Below are 20889 nucleotides of genomic sequence, written 5' to 3'. Positions count from 1 at the left end.
GCCTGTATAAATCCCCCGACAGGCTGCTGCCCTTGAGGACCCAGCAAGTCAGCAGCAGCCCATCTCCATCATCGAATCACACATCCTTCCTCCTGTCACCTGAGCCTCTGCGGCCCACCACAGCGCCTGCAAGAACACAGAGACCATGGATCACATACTGCAGCTTCACGTAGAGCACCATAGCAGCCTCAGCCTGAAGCGCTGCGACTGCTACCCAGGCGTCGCGAGGTTTAGGAAGGGCGTCGACGCCTCGCGAGCCGTCCTCGCGTTGGCAGCCGTCGCTTCCCTCGCCCTGATCCTGCCAGCATCCTTCTCCATGGGCGGCAGGCCGCTCCCTTCCGCTTCCACTCTGCCGCCGGCTTGGCTCCTCGCGGCTGCTGGGAGCCTGGTCACGACCAGGACGGCGCTGTTCTTGCTCTCCAACGCCATCCTCGCCCTCCTTGCCGCCGACTGCCGCTGGTTCTTCGCCGCCGGCGCATCCGCGAGCGGCGTCGCCGATGCTTGCGAACTACCCGGCGATGTCCTGGGGAAACAACAAGCGCAGCGCCATCTGGAGGAGGCGCGGCGATGTGCCGCGCAACCGTGGGTCACATGTTCAGATTGTCTTCTTCAGGAAAAGAACAGCGGCACTGCGTCAGAGGAGGCATTCACAGAGCCACTAGTGGTATCTGACACTGACAGCCCGACGGCATTGGAAGCGCTAGAGGAGCAAGAAGATGCGCCGGCGACCTCGACACCGGAGTTGGAGACTCTTGTTGAGGAACCAGCCTGCGAAACAGCGCGAGGGCTGGACGAGTTAGAGATTAACGAGCTGAACAAGAAATTTGACGAGTTCATCCGAAGCAGAAGAAACAAGTGGATAAAGGAGGAGGCCTACTTGCAGTGGCACCAGGCCTGACTGACATGCTGAGAGCTGGTGTAATTCTCACCCAGGCTTTAGATACTGTCATCACCTTGTAGGTGGCTAACGATTGAGTTGAGCTGAGAACTTTGGTTTCCTTTTCTTCCAAATTTTTTCCTGTCCATGTAGCTAGTTAGCTACTCTAGAATCACCCCCAGCAACCCTGCAGTGTCAGTGTGTGGTGATTTGTGGCGTCAGCTAATTTTGGTCCAACTGCAGAATCTGCAACAAGATAACTCAAATATCTCAGCATAAAAGGAAAATTGTTTCACTTTCAAAGAAAAGACTCCAGCTAACTGTATGAGATCGAACTTCTCCCACTACTCTATTCATCAGATCAACCTCGCTGTCAAAATTCAAATATGCCCCCCATATGAACATAAATCCAGATTGCAATTCGCCAATTCGTGACGCGATAACCACCGCAAATTCTCCGGAGATATGGGATTGCACTAATCATATAGTACAAATTTAGCAGAAGAAAACCCTCATGTAAAATGCCACAAAGAGAACTGGGAAACTAAAGGAAAAGCGACAGACAAAATTGGTCATATATTACAGTGAAGGTCAAAATAACTCCACCCCATAACAGTCGCATATTTAGAACAGTTTTAGAGTTTCGGGACAGCACAAACTAATCATCGCAGGCTGCCACGGCAGCTTAAGCCCCCCTCCATCAGTCAGCTTTGGAGGTGTTTGGCGTCCTACATTCCAAAACAGGGGACTAACAATAATTAACATTGTCACAACTATAATAAGTCTATAAGGGCACAAACTTCTCATCCTACTTTGCTTGATGCTCTGGTTCTATTTTGTCAGCGTCTTCATTTCCATATTAGTCCTCGTCTGCCTCCGCTAACTTCATCAGCTCGTCATAGACCATGAGCTTGCTAGCTTCTTTCCTCGAAGATAAGTCCATCTTGTAGTGCTCATCTGGAACATTAACTTTGTTAGAATTTAGAATATTAAGGACCGATAGTGCAAATTTCTGGTGTGTAATCTTAAAGAGACTTGCCCAGCATTTTAAGAATGTCACTGCATGTAGCCTGGAAAATGAGATCAGCAAAGCTATTAGGTCTACGTATATCCATCTATACATGAGGAAGATATAGTACAAGAGTACATAGTATGAGGTTACGGTGGCAACAGCAACATGCATTCCAGTTCATGGCATTGTCATTCCATGTTTTATTAGGAGACGAGACTGCTCGGCAAAAGAAACCGTCTGTTATATATGGTCAATCAAATCTGTATGTTGCAATGAAGCGTCACTGCGTCAGCGATAAACATAATTGCTCATCGGCTCGCTGCTGTACCAGGCTGCAGCCACCTCCAGGGAATGACTCCGCCAGGCGCCAGCTCCGTCACCTGCATGCAGCAAGGGCTCGCGCCCCCGCCCCGTCCAGCCCGTCCCCGTGAACGTGAATGTCCTCAGGGGTGTTTTGGTCCTTTTACCAGATATCTAACATGCCTGGTGTGAAATCTAACGGAAATTACAAACAGACCTAAACGAAAGTGTCGAGAAAGGAACCCAAAGCAAATTGTGATGTCAACTAAGGGAAGTAAAATTTTCCAGTGCTATATAAGGAACCAGATTTTATTCCAGTGCTATATAAGAAATTTTCTCTAAATCAATCTTCCTGTGAAAGTACTTTATTCATGTAAACAGTTGATTTCATTTCACAATAGATGCAATCCACTATAGCTCAATGCAAATTGCAACTCTGCTTGAACAAAGTAACTCACCATGTTGAAGTCGACCTTCTTTAGAATTCCAACAATGGTATTTTACGATTCATCCTTGCTGGGAAGAGCCTTTTCTGCTTTTGTTGATTTCCCTTTTACTTGTTGTCAACCCTTTGCCTTGACAAAGCACACCATTAGAGTTCATGCCAGAATCTAAGTTCATATTTTATATATTTCAAACATGTTTTATATGTCTGAAACAAAGCTAACTTTCCAAGTTACGTGACACATGGCAACAATAAGGAAAAATATCTATCCTGCTTATGAATATGCAAAAGCCAAATCAACAAAGGATACAAGCAGCACAAAAAGATGAATGTCTAAACCGCAAGTTATCAATGTAGGAATCAAGCTAGAAGATAATTTTAAACCAATTTCACATCTTTTAGATAATGACAGTTCATGGGATGATGAAAAGTATCAACTAATTTGCAGTATATGTTCACATATTTAGAAAAATAGATAGCTCTTAGTCATATCACATCAATTAGAAAATTCGGTATAATGGATATTAGCATACAATGAACTAAAATATAAAGTGGTAACCCTACCTATTGATCTTGTTTCATTGGTCACTTTTTGAGAATTCACATGTAATGGGTTCACTCTTTCTTAAGTTTGAATCCTCAGCAGAGCTCTGCTTATCCTTAGAACCTTTTAGTAACGATGAAACTCTGCTTGAACATTTGCTCAACGTAGCTACAAGAGCTGTCATGTCAGTGGGCACCCTCGCTCCTTGGCGCCCGATTGCTGAGGACGGACGTCGCTCGTTCGTACTCGAACTTTTTTACACGGTAGCTAGTCTACCGCCTAGTACGCCTCTACCACGGGGAGGCGGAGCACGAGGCTGCAGCTGGAACCCGTCTCAGCATCCAGAAGGCGTACTCCGGGGCTAGCCTAGCATGCAGTCTCGCCATCGCCATAGGCGGCGGAGTCGTTGGAATTGGAAACCGCGGCGCGGCGCACGCAGGAACGATCTGCCGCGCGCCCCGTTTCCCTCCACGGCTCCACCCACCTCGCGCCGTTCAAATTTTGGGGGCGGCCCCCGGGCGTTTCCGCGGCTTCCACCCACCTACGGCCGGGATCCTCCTGCCACCGCGCGGGACGGCCTGGATGCGCCGCGGCGCCTCGGTCGACGGGCCCAAACCGCCCCCGCTCCAGCGCCGGGAGCAAATAAACAGGAGAGGGGCGCGGGAGGGCGCCCGATTTCGCAAGAAGAACTCCTCCACGGCTGCCGGCCGGCTCTCGCTCTCCTCACCGTTTCTCCTCCAGCCCACCGCACGAGCGCGCGCTGTACGGTCTTTCTCGTTTTTTTTGTTTCTTTCCCTCCCGCGCCTGCCATGTCGGAGGAGCCGGAGGGGGCCGCGGCCGGGGACGGCGGTGGTGGGGAGGTGAAGAAGACGGGGAGCAAAGGGCGGGGGAAGGGGGCGGCGAGGGGGCGGGGGAGGGGCAGGAGGCGGGGTGGCGGCGACAGGTCCGTCGCGGCGCCAGCGATGGACGGGGTGGCGGTCGGGGACAGGGTGCTCCGGGAGAGGAGGCACCCGCCCAACGTCTACTGCGAGCGCGACATCGGTGACGATGAGGTGGTCCTGGAGATACTTTCCTTTGTCATTCTGTTCCCCCATTTGTTTTCTTTTTGGGGTCTCCATCGTTTTCGCGTGTCTCCTGGTTGCTGCTGGTGTTCCACCACATTTTTCAATTACGTGCGGGAACATGAGGCAAAGAACATTAATTCTTGGTTGGGAGCAGGAAAACGGTAAAACAACATTATATCATTTCTTATGATTTCATGGTTCCTTTTCTGAATGATCCGCCAATAAGAAAGATGCCCCTTCTGTTTTGAGGAACCGAGTAGCACGACTCTTTTGATGTACTCTCCGATGCACAGGGGGGAAAATAGTACTTGTGTGTACTTTTTGCCATTTTATCATTTCTTATCACTAGCTGTTTCCTAGTAGATGTATGATTTGCCACGTAAAGGCAGATAATGAAAGATGGCATTTTTTGAGCGAGCAACTGAGTATTCTTGAGTCACGTGATGGATTTTTCTGAAGACTCTTTGCTGTACTTCCGATGCATAGTAAAGGAACGGAAAACCTTTTAGCTTTGACATACTTCCTTGTTCCTCCTCCCTCTCCATTGACATAGTCTTTTACCACACCGGTTGCTTTTTTACTTCTTTTGTACGTTGATTTTGCAGTACCCTGTGTCCCAATCTTTGAAATACGTCTACTTGCCATTGTATTGGTTTAATTCTTGTTGGGTGTATATGTTTCGATGCAGTTGACTAATTCCTGTTTTGGCGATATAATAATGATCAGGAAGCTCCCAATAACCAAGTCAAACCCAAGAGGCCCAAGACAAGTGATGCTGGCAAGAAGAAGGGGCCTAGAGAAGCCGAAGTAGAGCAAGTGGATAGCAAGGCCCACTTCCCCAATGGCAAAAGCCACAGTAAAATAAATGGGGTATGTTACTCTGCATCCTCACCAACAGTTTTATATCCATGTAATCGTATATCCGACAGTGCTTGACAACAAATTATCTTACACATTTTTGTGAATGTTGTCTGAAACATCCAAACACCTCATCACAACTTCCAGGTATTGTTCCAAGTGATTTAGAACTTGGCATAACTTTGTTATTTTTGTATTTGGCTTCATAGAAATCAAATTCTCGATGCTTAGTAAACATGCTATTTATATGAGCTTGTTTGCTCACTGTACCTAGCAACTGCACGATGATCAGCTAATTTACTGTGTGTTTTCTCTTGTATAGATTTTCCTTTCCCATTTATCATTCTATTTCTGTCATTCATTTGAAGAAAATTAGATAACATTGTTTTCCTTGTAATTATGTTGCTACCTTGCTGTAGCACCCCCGTTTTGTGTTTTTGAGTTTATATTTCAATTTTCTCCGGTGAATGTTCTAGGGTTTTACTACTTTGGCCATAGGATGTCATGGAAATTTCCTAGTAATTATGTCACTGTCTTGCCGTAGCATCCCAGTAATGCTTTGCAGAATGGTGAGGTTTTACAGAGCACAAAGAAGTGGAAGTACAGGGGTGCCGGGAAGGTTTCTGGCACAAAACTGCTGAAGAGAGTGGATGAAAAACAGAAGGTCTCTTCCTCCAAGCATGGTAATTATGATGAAAATAACAGGGTAAGCTACTCATTCCCTGGCATAAGCTGTTTATGGAGTGATTTCCTGTAACTCTTTGATGAATGCAAGTGTTGTTTTGATTTCCTAGAAAGGGAAGAAGATGTTGAAAGGGAAAGATGCCCTAATGTGCCACCAATGCCAGAGGAATGATAAAGGGAGGGTGGTCAGGTGTAATTCATGCATGAATAAGCGCTTCTGCGTGCCCTGCATTGAACGGTGGTTAGTCAATTTCTCACAGTGCTGTTGTCTAATAATATGATTGCACATCATGAACAGTGTCCTTAGAATATGTCATTCAGATATATGAACTAACACATGCAGTTTAGTCAGTCACTATATTCTATAATGCATCCACTAAGTTTTTATGCTTTATACAACTGCATTTTTCTCCTGTGCTACACAAAAAAGGATGCCTTTTCCTACCAAAATTTCATTCTGTTGACTATAGATGTGTGGCTATGTTATCTGATCTTGTGTAGTATACAATTCTAATCTGCCTTTGGTAAATACTAAAATAGGTACCCTGATATGTCAGAAGATGACTTTAATGCAAAATGCCCATATTGTCGCAAGAACTGTAATTGCAAGGGATGCCTACGAATGCGAGGAGTTGAAGAGGTTTGCACCTAGCATCCCATGCCCTTTTTTTGCCTTTACATATCACCTTCACTTATTACATTTTTTTATGTTGCAAATCTTCCTTTGTAGTCTTCCTTAATGATTTCTCATTGCTCATGAGCAGCCTCCAAAGAAAAAAATTTCTGAAGAAAATCAAATCCGTTATGCTTGTCATGTTTTGCGCTTGTTGCTTCCCTGGCTGAGAAAACTGCGACAGGAGCAGATGGAGGAAAAAGAATTTGAGGCTAAAATAAAAGGTATCGTATTCTGGTGTTACATGACACAATCTGGTAACTGAGGTTGATGTACATGCTAATTCGTTTTATTTTGCAGGTGTTTCAGTGGATGAAGTGCAGTTGGAACAAGCTGAATGTAATCTAGATGAGCGTGTTTACTGGTTCGGTCTACCCATTTCCTTTGTGATTTTGCAAAAAAGAATATTAATAACAACAATAATCTGAAGCGTCTTCTTATTCTTCTAATGCAGCAATAATTGTAGAACTTCTATAGTTGATTTTCATAGAAGCTGCAAATGCTGTTTTTATGATTTGTGCCTTGCATGCTGCTGGGAGATGCGCAAAGGAGAGGTTCCTGGAGGAGAAGAGGTACAGAGCATTGAGCCTGAGAAGAGAAGCAGGGGTTATGTTTTTGGAACTACTCCTAAGTCAAAGGATGGGAATGAAAGGGTCTCCTCGAGTAGGCACTCCCCAAATGCTGAGCCTTGCAATGGCATAGCTGCTGGAGAGGACCCAAATAACCCTCTGCTACTGTGGAAAGCAAAGAGTGATGGCAGCATAACTTGCCCACCAAATGAGCTAGGAGGTTGTGGTGGTTCGCTTTTGGACCTTAAATGCTTGCTTCCAGAGAAAATGCTTTCTGAGCTAGAAGAAAAGGCTGACAGAATTGTTAGTAGTGAAATATTTGCAAAAGCAGTAGCCATAAGCAGTGGTCAGTGCCCTTGCTATGAGCATTCAGGAAACATAAGAGCTCAGGATGTGCGAGAGGCTGCAAATAGGAAAGGCTTGAGTGATAACCACCTCTATTGTCCAGTTGCCACTGGTATCCAGGAGGATGACTTGGAGCACTTTCAGGTGCATTGGGCAAGGGGTGAACCTGTTATTGTTTCTGACACCCTTCAGTTAACCTCTGGCCTCAGTTGGGAGCCATTAGTTATGTGGCGTGCACTGCGAGAAAAAAAGATCAATGGCAAAGTAGAAGATGAGCACTTTGCTGTCAGGGCAATAGATTGCCTTGATTGGAATGAGGTTAGGAACTCTATTTCCCTTAGTTTCTGGTTGGGTTTTAGTGATCACTTTATTGTTTGATATATTTATGTCAGTTTTTATTTCAACTATTCCATTGGATATGCTGTTTTCCTTTTTGTTTCCCTTCCTACGTTTGTTTAGGCCTTTAGTGGGGGGGGGGGGGGGGTTCATCTCCCACCCTGGTGGTACAATGAGACATGGATAGAAGATTTCTTGATTATTATGTCAAGAAACAATACGCGTTTCAATGTAAATTTCAAGGAATGGTGTTGTCTGTATGCTTGCAGATAGACTGGTAGTATTTGTATGCTTGCAGATAGACCATCCTCTGTTGTAGTGTTGTTTACATCTAAGAGTAAAATTTTAAGCACTTGGCATGAATTTATGTTGCAGGTGGAAATTAATATACACATGTTTTTTGTGGGATATACGCAAGGCAGAACTCACCCCAGGCCACATTGGCCTGAGATGCTTAAGCTAAAGGACTGGCCGCCATCTAGTTCATTTGATCAGAGATTGCCTCGCCATGGTGCTGAGTTTATCAGCGCATTGCCATTTCCTGAGTACACTGATCCTCGATATGGTCCACTAAATCTTGCAGTCAAGCTTCCTAATGGTGCCCTGAAGCCAGATCTTGGACCCAAAACTTACATCGCTTATGGATTTAACCAAGAGTTAGGCAGGGGTGATTCTGTGACCAAGCTTCACTGTGACATGTCTGACGCGGTATGCTTTGTTAACGGTGATCCTTTTTCTCATATTGCAACATTTGTGGTTGTTTCGTACCTTCATTGTAGAATAAAATTGATTTATGCAATGCTATATCTTGTACTGGGTAACATGCATATCACTTTTTTATGTCGCTTTTTCTGACATAGTTTTTTCAAGCTTTGTCTGTACACCCAGCTAGTAACAACTGATGATTCTTTATTTCTTATTTGTCAGTTGCTTGGGTTTCACTAGTTTATCATGGCAGTAATTAATTGTGACGTGTCTTTCTTTGATCAGGTAAATATTTTAACACACACAGCAGAAGTACCTTACGAGACCTATCCACTTAAGGAGATAGAGGAAACCAGAAAGAATATGAAAGGACAAGATCTTCAGGAACTTTACGGTGTTTCAGAATCCAGCATTATACCCAACCTATCACCAACTTCTACTAATTCCAGGAATGTAACTATGGATGAAACATCAAAGACCTCATGTAATGATAGTATCTGTAAAGATATTTCTGATGGTTTGTTGTACATGTTTACTTTCAGTTGTCCTTGATTTTAACTTAATACAACATTCTTGTTTTCACTGTGCAGGTCTGGACACCAATGCTGTAACACCTATTGATAGTGAAGGTGATGTTTGGGATAAACTTCCATCTCATGAATCTAAGGCACAAAGGAAGGCAGCCCAGTGTTCCAATTACATTGGCAATGATAGTTCGGCTATGTTTCAAAATGGAGGTCATTGTATCTCGGACAATCAGGAGAGTGGGGAGCAAGAGAGACCTGGTGGTGCCCTGTGGGATATTTTCCGAAGAGAGGATTCTGACAAGTTACAAGATTATCTTAAGAAGCATGCCTTGGAATTCCGGCACCTCCATTGCAATCCTGTGAAGCAGGTATTGTTTTCCCTGTACTTGTGAGGAATTTATTTCCCCTGTTTTTCCTATGCTGACCAATAGTTGTGTTAATGATGCAGGTTATTCACCCAATTCATGATCAAACTTTTTACTTAACTGAGGAACATAAGAGAAAGCTAAAGGAAGAATATGGTTGGTGAACTATTCATACCTCAGAAATGCATTTCGTGCTGCAGCCTTGTTTCTCTTATGTCATGGCATGCTTGTTATATAGGTGTGGAACCCTGGACGTTTGAGCAGAAGCTTGGTGAAGCGGTTTTCATACCTGCTGGATGCCCTCACCAAGTCCGAAACTTGAAGGTAAGAGAACTTAACCAGCGCCTTTTTTCATTTTATTTGAATGTAGCAACAGTTATCCCATGGCTTAAAAACTGAATCCATTTCTATTCGTACAGTCTTGCATCAAGGTTGCAATGGACTTTGTTTCCCCTGAAAATGTTGACGAGTGTATTAAACTAACTGGAGAGTTCAGACGACTTCCATCTCATCACAGGGCTAAAGAAGATAAACTGGAGGTTAGTTAAATGCTCTAATTATATTTTTTTCCTACTTGATATGATAGCTAACCACGAGTCGAACTTGATGCCTTCAGATTAAGAAGATTGCTCTTTATGCTCTGAACCAAGTTATAAATTTCTTGGATCCTCCCTCTGATGGGTAAGCAGTAGCTGCAGTAACCTGCTCTTAATATTTCACCATAGAATGTCTGAAGCTGTAATGGAAACTGATAAGTTTTAGGGAAAATCTTGGTCACTATGATTCTGTGATTGATCAGACCGATGAATGGGGCTGGCCAGTCCGCCACTGAATCTGCTGATGAGAAGAAGCCTAAAAGTGGGGGTGGTCGCCGAAGGGGTAAGGTGAAGAGGGAAGACAAGTCCAGCAATGACTCTGCTGGTGAGAAGCCTAACAGGAAGCGCGGTCGCCCACGAGGTGAGACAAAGAGTGAAGACAAGTCCAACGATGATGCTGCTGATGAGAAGCCTCCTAAAAGGCGGAGGGGTCGCCCGAAAGTCTCTGGCAACCGCAGGTAATTGACCTGTTCGCTTCTAACAGGGAAGGTGGAAAGCATAGTAGTCGTGGTTGCTAAGGCTGTACTGACCGACGTGTTCGTAGTCATTTTGGAAGAAGGTTGTAGTGTAGGCCGCTGAGGCATAGGCCACCACTAGACGCCATTGCGGCGTCTGGCTTTTGTTCATATGTGGTGATTGCCAGCTGACATCTTGGAAGAACCATGTTAGATGCCCGTAGTACAAGACTCTTCATGTAGTGGGCTATGGTGGTAGGCTGTTCAGCACATGTATGCTGCTGATATTTTGGTAGTAATTGATCTGAATAGATGTGGTCACTCAAGTTTGACCTGTACTACTGCAACTCTACTACTACAAGATCCTGGTGTGTATATCCAATCCATGGAATGAAGCTTCTTTAGCTGACGAATGCAACTGATTATGGTGGCCCTGCAATGCATGTCACGTCGGAACCAGATGGGCTAACAGCAGGACTCCTGTAGTTTCTCTGATTGTCTTGTGTACCCACAGCTGCAAATGTAGATGTGGTTTGCAACAGGTGTCCGAGTTTGGCCATTTTCATGAGGTTTCGAAGCATTGCATGGTGCCAGACAAAAAAAGTTGGGAAGGTTTGGGAGAAAAGAGTAGAGGTCGAAGGGATGAGGGGCTAGAATTCCGGCATGGTGTGCGTTCTGAACAGCTGCCTGCAACGTGGTCGATTTGACACGGAGCGATCGCGCGAGTTCGTCGCCTCGGGTGTGGGCGCGCGGCAATGTTAGCCCTGTCGCTGCCATAGTCCGGCGGCGGCTGGCAGAGGGCCCTGGCCGCCTGCGAACCGCCATGGGAACCTTTCACGGAGCTTTTTAAATCGTCGCATAAATTCATGTATCGGCAAATTCATAAGCAGGAATCATGCTTAACAAAAGCCCCCCATTTGGCACGCGGGCATTTTTACCGGATTCACTGAATTTTGCGAGAACTTAACATGAATCGGCTCGACTTCCGGACGGGCCAAGGAATTCCATTGTCCGGGGCCCCGCATTGCTCAGCCTTCCCTCCATCCCCATGGAGCAGAGCTGTCCGCAGGCACAGCAACAGGCACAACAGGAGTTAGCAAGGTGAGGTAACAAAACATCACAGCAACACTACCACAACAAAACATAACGTCTCCAAGTCCCGCGAAGAGTTCCGCAGGGCATGCATAACACAAATATACCTTGATCCGCTGTCCATGTAGCAACATGCTAAATAAAAACTCACAGAAACAATGACAATTACAACCTAACACGCCCGTCCATGTGTTATTCAAACCTATCACAAACTATTTCAGTACATGCGCTGCCACAGCAAATGCAGAGTTTCAGACACCATTTGCAAATCTAGAGACAAGTTACCTAGGAGTACCTCTCCAATCAGTCAGCTAAAAGGTGTGGGGGCTCAGGGCTGCCTACACATCATGTCTTAACATACACAATCAAAGGCTGGGTTCTCAAGTTGGCGGCGATAATTAACATAGGATGCCTGTACAAGGCAAGGCATACATGTTAAGTACAGGATAATTAACAGCGGGTACTACAGCTACGGGGTTCCAGGAATCCTCAAGCCTCGACCTCCTTCGCTTGAGGCTGCTGCTGTTTCTTCCCGGTATCTTCATTTGTGTCTTCATCCTCATCTGCCTCCTCTGACATCTTGGTTAACTCATCTTGGATCATAACTTTAATGGCTTCTTTCTTTGGAGTCAGATCCATTTTGTAGTGGTTGTCTACACGATGAAGTTTGTTAGTGCATCTAACATCGCCGACTGAAATTACAGCAAAAAAGAAAAGAAAGCTTGGGGATCTTACCGAGCTTCTTAAGAATGTCACTGAAAGTTGCCTGCAAAATCAGGTTCCCAAGCAATGTCAGGTCTTTGCAAGAAACTTTGATTACAAAAACAACAAAGACTTTTAAACAGAAATGGAAAATTTGAGGGGAAAACAGGGCAACTCCAGCAGCTGAATCGCTGAAATAAAAGGGGGGAAGCAGTAGTGCTGTAATTGAAAGTACTTCTGTGGACTTCTCTGGAACACCAAATGTAAGTTAGGAGATAACATACTCTAGTCAGACAAAAACAGTCACTTATGATAGGACATAAGTATGAACTTTTGTCCTCAATTGCCCATGTATTTGTAGCCAAACACAAATCTTGAACGTGAACATGCTTTACAGAAAAAGGAATTTCATGTATGTGCCAAAGGAACATCAACATACTGGTGTCCAGAATGGATGTGCCAAAGGAATTTCATGTACGAAAATATTCTTGACAGCAACTACGGTGTCATTGCTCTATCAAAATTGTCGATATTTTTAATAAACAGTAAACTTTGAAAATTAATTGCAAATAATCAATAGTTGTAACATTTTATGTCCTCTACATTAAAAGTTACTCACCGTGTTGAAGTCAACTTTTTTGAGGATTGCAGTAATGGTCTTCCTCAGTTCGTCCTTGCTGGGAAGATCCGCTCCGGCTGATTCACCTTTACCTTTTGTCACCTTTTTACCTAGATGAAATACGACGTCTACATTTTTAGGACAAGCTAATAAATAACCTATGCCTGGATGACTTATAGTAAAGTGAAATATATTTCTGTGATCATGTCACAAGCAGAACAACAATCATATGTAGAGCAATGTAATAATCACATGATATTCTATACTCTGTCCATGTGAAAATTAAAAAAAATGGCAAATAATAAAATCATACTAGTGCTTATTCATTCGCCAGCAAAGAAAAATAAGACAGAAGGACGATTCGGCCATGACATGGACAGAAATGATGATCCAGTGGTGCAATATGAACTGAGGTGGAAATTCCCAAACATCAATAAAAGGGAGCAATTAGGGATGCTTATGACGGTCACAAACTTACCTGCTGACTTTTTTTCTTTGATATCGTTTTCACCCTTTGCTGTATGTTTCCTCTTCCTAGAAAAGACCTTTGCACTGTTATCGGGGCTTTCTTTTTCCTCAGAAATCTTGGATGATGCTTTTTTTACTGGACTTTTGCTAATTGTCTTTGGATGACCTGTTTTATGGCCACTCCCTATGTCTGTCTTCTTTTTGCCTGAAGATTCTTTTACTTTTGGGAACTTTTTCCTTGCCTTCTCTTTCCCAGAGTCATAGTCATCTTCTTGTTCTTCTGCATCTTCATCTCTGTTTTCCTCACTGTCAGACTTCATGGATTCATCACCATCCTCATCTTCATCAGTATCATACTTAAGAGCTTTCTTCCGCCTTTTACCTGAAGTGGAGTCATTGCCAAATTTCTGCAGAAATAACAAGCAATGGGAATGGTAGTAATACAATGATGAAGGCAGGATGACCGTGTGACCATGTCTGTGTTAACATAACAAATCATTGGTATGTACATGCATAAACTCGCTTAGGATTAAATAGCCACTAAGGAAAGCTACATATTATCTTAGGTGGCGTTTGGATGCACATTGGGTTAGGGATAGGGATATAGACCGGGAAATAAAGGACTGGGTTAGGGATAAGGATATGAGCATCTATGCCCTTTCCAATGTTTGCTTTGCACCAGGTCAAGGATTGGGAAATAATTGTTGATTGCTCAAAAATGCTCCTGGCCAAATCAGAACAAAAAAGTATTGACTGCTTGAGCATGAGCATGCTACGATTTATGTTCACCGGATAGTGGATACGCAGGAAATTTTCATGCCTTCGATTGAAAAGGAAAGAAAAGCAATATCAATGAATAAAAGCACTGTCTTCGATTGAAAAAGGGGAAAAAACAATATTCAAGAATTGCTCATCAGTCAACCTCCATAATCGCACAAGCATAGAAGAAAGAATCAGAAGGAAGGAAGAAGACAAGCTCACAAGCATAGAAGATGAAACAAATCTTTCCGACAGCTGAAAAAAGAAACAGGAAACCTTATCTACTATCTTCCCGATAGTTCTCCACCTGCTCATTCAGATTCCAAAACAGCAAACAGAAGTGTGGAGCTGAGATGCCGTCCCCATCCGAGCCAGGCAGCCGCTGTGGCCGACATGACCTACGCATCCAGGCTCTTGCTGTCCCGTTGCGGCGGCGTGCGAGGCGAGCGGCGGCCCCAGGCGGCGTTGCCGTGCGGCGTGAGATGCGTCCCCACCCCAAGCAGCACCTCTAGCCCCTAATGCAGCGACTGCTCGAGTCCCATGTGGAGGTGGGTGAGCTGCAGCTCCGGCGGCGAGGCCGGCTGTGCGCATGGAGGCAAGGTGCGGCTCCGACCTGCGGCGGCGCGCCCGGAAGCGAGGTGCCGCTCCGACCTGCGGCGATAAAAGGAGGCAAGAAGCCTATTTCCCACTGATAATCCACCCCTCCCATTGGGTTTGGAGTGGTGGGAAAAGACGCCACTATTTCCCTATCCCCATCTCTCCTCATTTCCCTTTCCTATAATCCAAACATGGGATAGAATATTTCCCACCCCTTATTTCCCATTCCCTCCCTTCATTTCCCACTATCCAAACACCACCTTAAGTCATATTCAAAGCTTTTGATTATAGACTTGTAGTAACCGCACTGTGTACGATAATTTTGGCACTATACCTTCCTCGACCTACTAGGTGTGCTGTCAGGAGTCTTACTTGCGCTTTCACCTCCTCTCTTGCGTTTCCTAGAATTTGATCCCTGGCCAGTGGAAAAGGATAAAGCACAGAGAATGATCATGTAAGTTGTAGATTCCCATTAAATCTGATTTCAACCATAAACACCAGCGACAGTACCTAGCTGATACCAAAATAGAAGCACATTGTAGGAATTCCTGTTCTCACCTGGTCATCAGACAGCCCAGAATCAGCTGCAGAGTGAGGTTCAGCAATGAAGTCCAACAGCTTTGACACAATATCTTCCTATATGAGGTATCTCAAACTATATTAGAATCGAGTACTGAATTATCCGAAATGTAATTCCAAGAACAAGGCATGAAAATAAAACCTTTCTAAGGTTTGATTTTGGAACTGGAATAGCAAGCATCCAACAGAGGTCCAACAGCGTGTCTTTTACACATTTGTCAAGCTTATCCTTTGCCTTGGCCCTCTGCTTTTCCTACAAACAAGAATCTCTCCAAATTAATCACGTTGAATAAGCGAAGCCTTTTTTATAATTTTGAGAAAAGAAGCTTACATCGCTCTCATGCCAAACAAATCCAGAGAACTGGAGTATATGTCCTTTAAAGTCGACGATCTGAAACATAAGAGAACAGTTAGAACTTAGCATTTATATTATTCATGAATAGTGTCACACTTTGGAGTTGTTGTAAGGTAAGCAAACGGAAGAATACAGCAGCATACTTCACTCTGAGAATCCAAGCCAACAACTAGTCATCTTTTAAATTGCTAGGGCTGAAAGTTTATAAAACCATCGTACAAAATGGAAGTCAAGTAATCGGTGAAACTAGCCTCGCAATGTAAAACCTTAATTTTGCTACTTATATATACAATCCTGCCATACAGACAGCTACGACCATACACGCTGAGTAAAAATTCACTTTAGCAAGCACTTGGAACTTGAAAATTCTAATCAGTTTGGTGCTGCATTATTATTATTTTTATTTATTTATTTATTTATTTTTTTTTGGGGGGGGGGGGGGGGGGGAGTTCTCGTTTTGTTTACTTCTTTGGTTCCAGAGGGTTAATACAAGTACACAACCATGGTGCCAACATTACATACATTCATCCTTAACCGTGCTTCTTTTTCTTCAAGAAAACTCTTAAATGTGCTGCCTATGTGCTTAACCTAGTGGAGGGACTAGCACTTATTAGGAAATTCAGTGTGGCAGTTTCCATGCATATTGCATATACAGCTGGCTTTGGTACAACTAAGTTCTTGGGTAATAAGTAATCGACAAATTTTGCATCAGGCAGATCCAAAGGAGGCTTCTCCTGTGTCAAAGATTTTACCTTGCCCTTCCTCCCAAAAAGAAGATTGTGAAGAAATTTAAGATCACCAGGTTTCTTCCTCGATATTCTGTGTGCCACTGTTCATAAGTTAAAAAAACGCAAATCAGTGAAAGAGAACATCAGAAAACTACATAAATTTCAGGCTTAAGCATTAAGTGGGACCCTAAAAAGAGAGAACAAATGTTTGTGCTAATCAAAGAGACATTGAGAACAAAAGAACTAATGCATAAAGAGAGATAACAAGTGAAATCAAAGTACTAAATTAGGTTGTTATCAACATATTTAACTCTTGGATATGCCAATGATAATGCAGCAATGCTAGAAGATAAACTATTCATAACAGCAATGGGAACAAAAAAAAAAAGAGAAAGTACATAAAGTAGAAAATGAATGCACCAATGCCAATCAGTCAATGAAAAAGAAAGGAAATAATATTGCTTAATACTCCTCAGTTCCAAATTACTTGTCACTTTAACTTTGTCATAAGTCAAACTTGTCTAACTTTGACCGAGTTATAGAAAAAAGTAGCAATAGCTACAACATCAAATTAGTTTCATTAAATCCACCATGAAATATAGATTGATAGTGCATTTATGTGGTATTGTGGATATTTATACATTTTATAGTAAGCTTGGTCAAAATTAAAGATGTTTGATTTAGGACAAAGCTAGAGTGACAAATAATTTGGAACTGATGGAGTACATATCATTTTCATCTACTCGAAAAAAATCAAATATTCCACTTAGCAAGATGAAATATTCAAAACTGTTGCTTTCTATTTAAACTTTAGCAGTAAAGATCAGAAAATACAAATGAAATCTAGTCCTCATCTAAGGTAATGAAGAAACAAAACTGAACTTGCTATGTGCACACCTAAGCTAATAGGATCCCATGACTTTTGGCCTTGTCTTACTACTGGTGGACACACCTTTTGAGCAGATACCAGAGTACACAAAGGATATCCAACACATAGGCACATGCAACCTATATAGGAGCTTCAACAATGCTCCTGTGCTGATGTGAATATGGGGACACCATATGGCTTAGTGGTAGAGCATTTTTGTGGTTGAACCGTAGGTTTCAAGTCTCCACCCTCCTAAAACTGAGGATGCACAGTAACATGGTTCCCCAGGATAGTCTCTTTTTTTAGGATTCTGCATACCTTGCTATTGTGGTTCTGCTTTGATCTAACTTGTTCTTCTTCTTTTTTGCCTTATAGCTCAATTTAAAGGCAACAGCAGACTACCACATAAACACCACAACCTACTCTGTTCATATGATTCAACTAACATATCACAAGGTTCTTTTCTCCAGTTAGACCACAAGGATCTGTTTTTTTTTTCAATAGTGCATAATCATTAATCAAAACAGAAAATGGAGCAAAACACAGGAAACACAATTAGAGTTCCGCTCTTATGTACGAACAACCAAGTTTCAAAACATATTCTATCAATAACTTGAAAGAATCTCTCTGCCATAGTAAAGAACAGTGGAGATGGCTTGCTACGAGCGTAACAGATAGAAAGAAGCAAACAGTGCAGAGAATGGCAAGAGTCACAGACCATTTGGTATATCCTTCAGAGGAGTCCCACGTCCCTGCGATAAAAAAAACAATTATTACACGCCAAAATGAAAAAAAGGGACACAATGAATGCAAGCAACGAACCTTCTCAACCACGAAGTTCCTGTTTGGTTCCTTCTCAATCACCTCAACCAACCTCTCCACTGTTTTCCTCTCACGTTGAGGGCGATCAGTACCATATGGGCTCGGGGTCTCCAGCAAACTTTTAGCTTCCCTGGATTTGGACCCCTCCTGTTTCTTCTCCTTTCCCTGGCTTCTATCCCTGGCACTCCTTACTTTCTTGTTCTTTGGAGTCTCCTCCTTGTTCTCTTCCAAGTTGTCAGCTTCATCTTTCTTATTAGCAGAGCCCTTTTCTTCTGCTTCCTCTTCCTGTTGCTTCTCATCAGCACCATCTTTCTCTTCTTTTGCATCTAACTGTTTGGTTCCTTCCGGCTGCTTATGCTCTTCCGTTTCTTTTCCTTTGTTTTCCTCTTGCTCTGCCAAACCATCTTTCTCTTGCTCCTTTGATTCATCCAGCTTATCCACGTTTGTGGTCTCAACTTTATCTTCCTTCGCTTCTTTATCTTTGACCTCCACATTTCCTTCCTCGGCCTCAGTCATCTTGACATCTTCGCCTTCTTTCTTGGCATCGGTATCTTCCTTTGCATCTGCATCCATTTTGACATCCTCAGAATCCACCTGCTTTGCCACAGATGCATCACCATCACCTTTCTTTGCATCTGCATCCATTTTGACATCCTCAGAATCCACCTCCTTTGCTGCAGCTGCGTCACCTTCCTTTGCAATCTCAGCCTCTGCCATCTTGACATCTCCATCTGACGGGTCCTCGGTGCCATTTTCTGAGCCTTTGTTCTGTTCTTCAACATCCTTATTCACTACTGCAGGCTCCATGCTCTTGACAGCTTCTTCCTTATTGGCGTAATCCTTGTTATCCGGAGCAGCAACATCATCAGCTGCTGTGCCATTTGCGACGGCCTTCTCCTCCATTGCAGGTGCTGGGTCGGCCTCAGGCAACCAAGGTGACCCTTAATGTTCTAACTGCAGATAAATGGTAACCCTAGTAAGGAATCACGAGGTACAGGATCTAAAAAGGAATTCAAAACTGACAGTGTATGCTATGGCGCGTGCTATGTCAGCACTGTTACCAAGATCTAAACTTTGTTGCACAATTCTTTCAAGTAGAAAGCAAGAAGGTAAATGGAATAATAAAAGCATATCCTCATGGTCCTGGCTACAAGGATAGAAAGGGTGCTAAAAGGCCAACAACAAGACGGCTCCCGTAGAGTGGACGGCAATGCGAGATGAAATCAAACAGCCGGCACCGCCGAAAGGTTGGCACACACAGGTAACCCAATTCGTTGCAGGAACCCCCAATTTCAGTGAAACTAGTAGCCAATTGCACCCAGAGCCACACGAAGCGAGGAATAGCAGGTACGTGCCGGAAGCACGGCTCCAAAGACCCCCACCTTCCGCATCCAAACCCTAGCAATTCGGAGACCGAAATCGCCCAATCCGGGCGCCCACCAAACAAACCCCAGCTTCCCCGCGAAACAGAGAGCGCCCCCGAGCTCAGAGAGCCGCGCTCCGCGGCCACACTATACCCCGAGCACAGAAGCGACGCCGCTGATCCCCTCGTCCCAAAACCCTAGAAACCCCACGCCCAGCTCCCTCCGCCGCTCCCTCGCGCGGCCCAACACAACCCGACAGCAGCACCGCCCCGACCCGGAGCGGCGGGGAGCGAGCAATCTCGAGCGAGAGCGAGACGGCGGAGGAGGTTTACCTGCGGAGCTGGCGGTGCGAGAAGCGACGGAAGCTGGGTGCCTGAGGGAGAGTGGAGTCGCGTCGCCCGCCTCCTCGCCTTCCCACGCTTCCTCCTGCCCTCGCGAGAGAGAGCGCGACAGAGACAGGGAGAATTTTCGCGTGATTTTTTTCCAGGGATTTTAAAGATTTTCTTTATTGCTGGGCGTTCATCAGGAGCAGTGGTTGCGTTGCGTCGTCGCCGGGATCGGACCGGACCAGCCCGGAGTCCAATCCGCTTTATTCGCCCGCGCGCGCTGGAGGGAGTGGGCCCCGCTGGCGCGCGAGAGGCTGTCACGTGGGGTCGGGAGCGCGGGGACGCTGGCTGTGGGCCCCGCGCGTCCTCTGCCGTTCGTGGGCGCTTCGTGCCTGCTGCTGCTGCCGCCTGCGCGCGCTGCTTTTATTTTTTTTCCTCCTTTGAGAGGGCCTGCGCCCGCTGCTGGACTGGAGTGCTGGACTGCTGGTACGCGTCCGTCCCGTGGGCCGTGGTGCCGTGCGTGGGCCGTGGCCGGGGGGCCCACGAGCGTCGCTTTCCGAATCGAAATCCTGTACTTCGCTGCCGTTGAAACAAGAAGGGCGCGCAGCACAGATCAAGATCCCTATTGAAAAAACTCAACTCATCACTGTTCTTCTTTTGTAAGAGCAACTCTAAGGGACTGTTTGATTTCATGACCAACATGCCATAAGTTGCCATAACTTTTCTTGCCACACTTGCCTAAAATTATTCGCTCGAATTCTTCGCCACACTTTGCTATGTCTAAGAGCATCTTGCCACACTTTTACAAGTGGGATCAAAATAACAGCAGAAGAATCTTGCCACAACTATGGCTGCACACCAAACAGGTAACTAAGTTGGTCAAACCTGCCCAACTTTAGACGTGGTAGAATGTGGCAAGTTAGGTAGGAAACCAAACAATCCTTAACTTTGCACGAGATTTGGGCCCAAAGCCAAAATAACAAGGTAACTGCCACATCTTGAGTAAGGTATGTAACGCTAAAAAAACAAGGCTACTGAGTAAGGTACGTAACGCCCCGATCCATATGCATCCTTCTGATTTCTGTTGTTATAAGTATACTTATTCCAATCTATGATCAATATGGATCGCATTGAGTATTCTTATAGTCGTGGTGACTAAATTTGTATGTCCGATCTATCAAAATAGCTACAATAAAATTCTAGCTGCTTAGCATGCAATTTGGAATTTGACCACCGGCTCGTGCCTTTGCAAGAG

General features: G+C 44.5%; 2 protein-coding genes across 3 annotated transcripts; one reads left to right on the top strand and one right to left on the bottom strand.

Annotated features, from left to right (window-relative positions):
• Positions 1 to 4102: 4102 nt before the first annotated feature.
• On the top strand, positions 4103 to 10754 carry LOC112875831 (lysine-specific demethylase JMJ25-like). Of its 2 annotated transcripts, none has more exons than XM_025939826.1 (16): positions 4103 to 4230; positions 4969 to 5112; positions 5666 to 5806; positions 5895 to 6025; positions 6325 to 6424; positions 6549 to 6681; positions 6758 to 6821; positions 6912 to 7689; positions 8083 to 8415; positions 8698 to 8896; positions 9003 to 9307; positions 9388 to 9460; positions 9543 to 9628; positions 9724 to 9843; positions 9921 to 9985; positions 10104 to 10754. In XM_025939826.1, the coding sequence occupies exons 1-16, from the start codon at positions 4141 to 4143 to the stop codon at positions 10360 to 10362; spliced, it is 3021 nt and encodes a 1006-aa protein (XP_025795611.1). In that variant the 5' UTR covers positions 4103 to 4140; the 3' UTR covers positions 10363 to 10754. The 2 variants fall into 2 exon arrangements, with proteins under 2 accessions (XP_025795611.1, XP_025795610.1); XM_025939825.1 differs by having other exon boundaries at positions 8698 to 8929.
• A 797-nt stretch (positions 10755 to 11551) lies between these two features.
• On the bottom strand, positions 11552 to 19795 carry LOC112874110 (protein DEK-like). Its single transcript, XM_025937286.1, has 12 exons — positions 19641 to 19795; positions 17945 to 18898; positions 17841 to 17874; positions 16279 to 16355; positions 15503 to 15562; positions 15314 to 15424; positions 15151 to 15228; positions 14927 to 15007; positions 13247 to 13643; positions 12769 to 12878; positions 12183 to 12213; positions 11552 to 12100 (listed from the first exon to the last, which is right to left on the bottom strand). The coding sequence occupies exons 2-12, from the start codon at positions 18845 to 18847 to the stop codon at positions 11937 to 11939; spliced, it is 2046 nt and encodes a 681-aa protein (XP_025793071.1). The 5' UTR covers positions 18848 to 18898; positions 19641 to 19795; the 3' UTR covers positions 11552 to 11936.
• Between the last annotated feature and the right edge of the window lie 1094 nt (positions 19796 to 20889).

Source organism: Panicum hallii, chromosome 9, assembly GCF_002211085.1.
Source record: "Panicum hallii strain FIL2 chromosome 9, PHallii_v3.1, whole genome shotgun sequence".
NCBI classification, from domain to species: Eukaryota; Viridiplantae; Streptophyta; class Magnoliopsida; order Poales; family Poaceae; genus Panicum; species Panicum hallii.
The sequence above is the reverse complement of the archived record's forward strand: the minus strand, read 5'-3'. Positions and strand labels throughout refer to the sequence as shown.